Genomic DNA, 5,133 nt, shown 5'->3' with positions numbered 1-5,133 from the left:
AAGAAACAATTCGGTCTCATTATCTGTCCGGACGCCTCGTATCTCCACCAACTCAAAGGCGAAGGCAATTTGGAGAGAGCGAAGGGGATAAGAAGTTTCTGTTGTCCAGGGCATGAATAACGAGCACTTACTGTCGGGGTCTTGAAGCGCCAGTAAGACGGTTGACAGTAGAATGGCCAAGTGGAGCAGGTTTAATCTCTTGGACGATTGAAAGAAAGCCGGATTCCTCCCCCTCACACTCTATTTTAGCATCTCAGGAGAGGGCGATCGCATTTTGCACACATCCAACCAGAGGGGTCGATTGAACAGTATTTAAACAGCGCCCATGCGATGTGCAATATAAGCGAATCCTCACGCCGGGTAAACAGCATGAGCTGGAACTCGCGAAGCGGAGCCGACGAGCTGGCAGCGCTGGACAGGGAAACGGATCGGGTCGGGTCGGATATCGACCAACAATTCACGCCGCCACTGCTTTAAAATCCATCGAGCAGCCCGAGAGTGAAATGCGCTAAATAACTGACGAAATGGAAGAGGAACATCAGTAGTGAGGAGTATCGCCGCTCTCATCGGGCGTGTGGGGTCTAACACAGTTGCTTTCTGACCAACACAAGTAGGGGTAAGTTTGCTGTATTACCAGGGTGGGTATATTGATCACCAGAACCCGGGTGGTGGGTATATTGGTCACCAGAACCCGGATGGGTGGGTATATTGATCACCAGAACCAGGGTAGTGGGTATATTGGTCACCAGAACCTGGATGGGTGGGTATATTGATCACCAGAACCCGGGTGGTGGGTATATTGATCACCAGAACCTGGATGGGTGGGTATATTGATCACCAGAACCCGGGTGGTGGGTATATTGGTCATCAGAACCTGGATGGATGGGTATATTTAATACCTGAACCCAGATGTGTGGGTATATTGGTCACCAGAACCCGGATGGGTGGTTATATTTAACACCAGAACCTGGATGGGTGGGTATATGTATTACCAGATGTGCAGATTAATGAAAGAGGCAACAAAAAAAATGGTTTGCATCAGCAGGTACAAGATAGGTTTGTCACCAACCAGGAGTACGTGGGTTCACTGTGTTACCCACACTGGGGGTGGGTGTGTTCACTGTGTTACCCACAATGGGAATGGGTGGGTTCACTGTGTTACCCACACTGGGGATGTGTAGGTTCACTGTTACCCTCACTAGGGATGGGAGGGTTCACTGTTTTACCCACACAGGAGGTGAGTTTGTTCATTGTGTTACCCACACTGGGAGTGGGAGGGTTCACTGTGTTACCATTACTGGGGATGGATAGGTTCACTGTTACCCACACTGGGAATGAGTGGGTTCATTGTTTTACTCACACTGGGGGTGGGTGGGTTCACCATGTTATCCACAGTGGGGATGGCAGTGTTCACTGTGTTCCCCACACTGGAGGTGAGTGGTTTAATTGTGTTATCCACACTGGGGTGGGTGGGTTCACTGTGTTATCCACACTGGGGATGGGGGAGTTCACTGTGTTCCCCACACTGGGGGTTGGAGGGCTCATTGTGTTATCCACTCTGGGGGTGGGTGTCTTCACTGGATAATGGGAGGGTTCACTATATTACCCATACTAGGGTTGTGGGGAGGGGGTGGTGGGTGGGTCACCATTAGGTCCAGGGAGATGAGTTCACTGCATTACGAACATGGGAAGATGTGTGTTCTCTTCATGACCAGCACCAGGTGAGGTGGTTTCACTGTTACCAGCTCCAATTGGTGTTTTCACACCTTTATCAGATCTAAAACTCCATTCCCCCATTAAACTGTATCTCCATTGAAACAAAAGTGTTTCATAATTTGTAACAAATGCACATGCATTTAGTATTTGCAGTATATAGTTTCATAATGGGATACAACCTGTGGAATCAATGTCTTTGAATGTGAATAACTCACTAATTGAATAGCTATTATGTCTCAGAGGCTTTTACTTGTGTTTTGTTTTCGTCCACAGATTTTTAAAATTAGCCTTGTTGCTTGTTTTCCATTTCCTCCTGAATCTGAGTTGCTGATTTTACTGACAACCATCATACTTCAGTGCATATTGTGAACTATGTAAATTTCGACTGAAACTTGACCCCCTCCATGGATGATGGTCCCATTCTCCAATATGAAAACTATTCCCTTCCCTTCAACCTGTCCGTCTGGGACTTCTCTGATTTTGGGAATCCCTGCCCAAATTCAGCAGCACTCACCACTTTCCTGGTGGCCTCCTACTGTGTTGTCATGGTATTTGGATTGCTGGGAAACATCTGCTTAATATGCGTGATAGCTAAACAGAAAGGGAAAGCTAACGTGACCAACATGCTCATTGCAAACCTATCCTTTGCCGATATCATGATCTGTGTCTTCTGCATTCCCTTTACAATAGTCTACACACTTATGGACTATTGGATCTTTGGTGATGTTTTATGCAAGATGGTCCCCTTTGTCCAGTGTCTGTCAGTGACAGTGTCCATTCTATCATTGGTCATGATTGCTCTGGAAAGGCATCAGCTTATTATAAATCCTACAGGTTGGAAGCCAAGTGTTACGCAAGCTTACCTGAGTATGCTGGCCATCTGGCTGTTGGCTTGCTTCATCTCTTTGCCCTTTGTAATATTTCATGTCTTAACAGATGAGCATTTGATGCATCTCCCCGCCTCCATTGCCCCATTGGTCACTGAGGCAATCTGCATGGAATCATGGCCAACCTGGCACCATAAGCTGATATACACAACTTGGCTCTTTGTATTCCAGTATTGTGTGCCCCTTGTTTTCATTGCAGTCTGCTATGGCAGGATATACGTGAGATTAAGGACACGGAATGACTTGTTGGAAAAAACGGGTGAGGAAAAACCCAGGCAGACAAAGAGTGGAAGGATAAATGTGATACTTGGTCTGCTGGTCCTTGGATTTGGACTCTGCTGGCTGCCTTTAAATGTGTTCAATCTCATCTCAGACTGGAACCTGGAAGTGATGATGCATTGCGATCACAATCTCATCTTTTCTCTGTGTCACCTGGCAGGAATGGCTTCCACCTGCATCAACCCCATCATCTATGGCTTCCTGAACAATAACTTCAAGAAAGAGCTATGGGCTATCATTGTGCATTGTGACTGGAACAGGCAGGAAGACGGTGAACACTTTCCACTGTCCTCCATGAACACAGAACTTTCTAAAACATCTCTGCGACTGAGTTGCAGGAACAATGTGTCATAAGTAGGAATGAAATGTCATCCAGTTGAAGCAACAAAAACTGTTGCCTAAGAAGGAAAGGTTTCTGACTTGGGAATTGTACAGATGAAATCTGTAATTAACTTTGTTTGAATTTATTCCCCCTTGAGTAATTTGGGTTATGTCTAACATTTTTATGATAAGAAAATGTTTTAATCGCTCTTCTATTCCAGCCGTAGCTCAACATAAGCTATAAATCTCTCTCCAGTCTATTATGTCTTAAAATATTTATAGATACTCAAAAAGATTATATTGCAAGAAAGGAATGGTGGGCTAATGATCTTCGTTGTGAGTATTGCTTGAAGCAGTGAACTATTTATCACTGTTGAGGTTCTCTGGTATCTCATTCCTAAAATAATCTGCTTTCCATGTAAAATACAATTCTCTGTATGTGGTTCAAATATATTGGTAACATTTGGTAATTATTTGTTCTGAACCATTTATTAAATGAAAAGCAGTCACTAATGAATTTCTATCAATAGTTACGCTGTTTATCAAAAAGCAGTTTGCTGTATTTTACATGGCTTTTGCTTTGTGACGCTGAAGAGAAATGTCAATATGAAACCTACCCCCTGAGAATGCGGGAAGGGCTCCACTTGCATCCACACCTCCTCCCTCCCCACCATTTGGGGCCCTAAACATTCCTTCCAAGTGCAGCAACACTTCACTTGTGCATCAGCAGGGGGCTGTCTACTGCATCTGGTGCTCCTATCGTGGTCTCCTCTACATTGGAGAGACTGGGCAGAGATCAGGAGATTGCTTCACTCTGTCCACCAGAATAGCAGGGGGCCAGTTGCCACCGATTTCAATTCCTCGCCCCATCCCTGCGCTGACAAGCCTGTCCATGGAGTCATGCACTGCCAAATCGAGGCTACCTGTAAACTGGAGGAACAACCCAATTTTCTGATTGGGCATCTCCAACCAGACCTCCAGTTTCTGTGAGGTCTCTGTCTCTCTATCCTGTTGTCTCCTTTCCTCCAGTTACCCCTTCCCCCCATCTTTTTCTCTTCTGCTTCCTCCCCTGCCCCCCCCCCCCCCCCACCATTTTATTCAGGCTTTGTGCTCATACCTTGATGAAGGGCTCAGGCCTGAAATGTTTGTTAACTACATCAAGAACGCTGAGCGACCTGCTGAATTTCTCCAGCACTTTTGTGTATTGAAATATGAAGCTATTGCTGTTTTTTGACTAAAGATAATAAACTGGTTAGTGTACTTAAACATAACAATTGTTTGCCAGATGTAAATCTTTTGCAGTAAATGATGTTGTTCTTCATTGGGAAACATTGACAGTACTGAGCCAGTTGCCAGGTTGCTACTCGTTTCAAATTCCCCTGACCACATACCGGGCATTAAGCAGAGAATATTTGATTTTATGACAGCTCAAGATCATAAACACGTTGTAATAAACTGCAGTAAAATACGAAAATCTGGAGACACGGTGAATGAAGTAAAGACACGCAGCTGGAGAAACTCACCAGGTCAAACAGTGTCCTTTATGTAGCAAAAGTAAAAATACAGAACCAGCATTATGACCTTGAGCCCAAATAAATTGCACCTGAAGAGGGGTTGAAGCCCAAAATGTTGACTGGCTTTTGGTTTTCATGGACGCTGAGTCATATTTGTGATTTGTAATAAACTGAATATTTGGTGTCTTTCTCCTTAACCCTCAAATCTTCTCACCTAGCCAAATAATAGCACCCCCTCTTAAAATCAACCCACATGTCTTTTGATTTCTCTTGGGTCTGAGCAAATTGGTCTTGTTTCAGTGCAAAGTCAACCTGTCATTCCTCATGTACTACAAACTGGCAAACTTTGTCTTTGGAAGAAATCACCAGGCGGGCTGAGTAAAGGATTCAGCCTTGGTCTCAAAGCCTCCTTGAAG

General features: G+C 44.7%; 1 protein-coding gene across 1 annotated transcript; it reads left to right on the top strand.

Moving 5' to 3' along the window:
- The first annotated feature begins 362 nt into the window (after positions 1-362).
- Positions 363-4,917, top strand: LOC138743940 (neuropeptide Y receptor type 4-2-like). The gene is made up of 2 exons (XM_069899499.1): positions 363-616; positions 1,990-4,917. Exon 2 carries the CDS (start codon positions 2,121-2,123, stop codon positions 3,234-3,236), a length of 1,116 nt encoding a protein of 371 aa, XP_069755600.1. The 5' UTR covers positions 363-616; positions 1,990-2,120; the 3' UTR covers positions 3,237-4,917.
- The last annotated feature ends 216 nt before the right edge of the window (positions 4,918-5,133 follow it).

Source organism: Narcine bancroftii, chromosome 10 (genome assembly GCF_036971445.1).
Source record: "Narcine bancroftii isolate sNarBan1 chromosome 10, sNarBan1.hap1, whole genome shotgun sequence".
Lineage (NCBI taxonomy): Eukaryota > Metazoa > Chordata > Chondrichthyes > Torpediniformes > Narcinidae > Narcine > Narcine bancroftii.
This window is presented reverse-complemented; position numbering and strand designations above follow the sequence as displayed.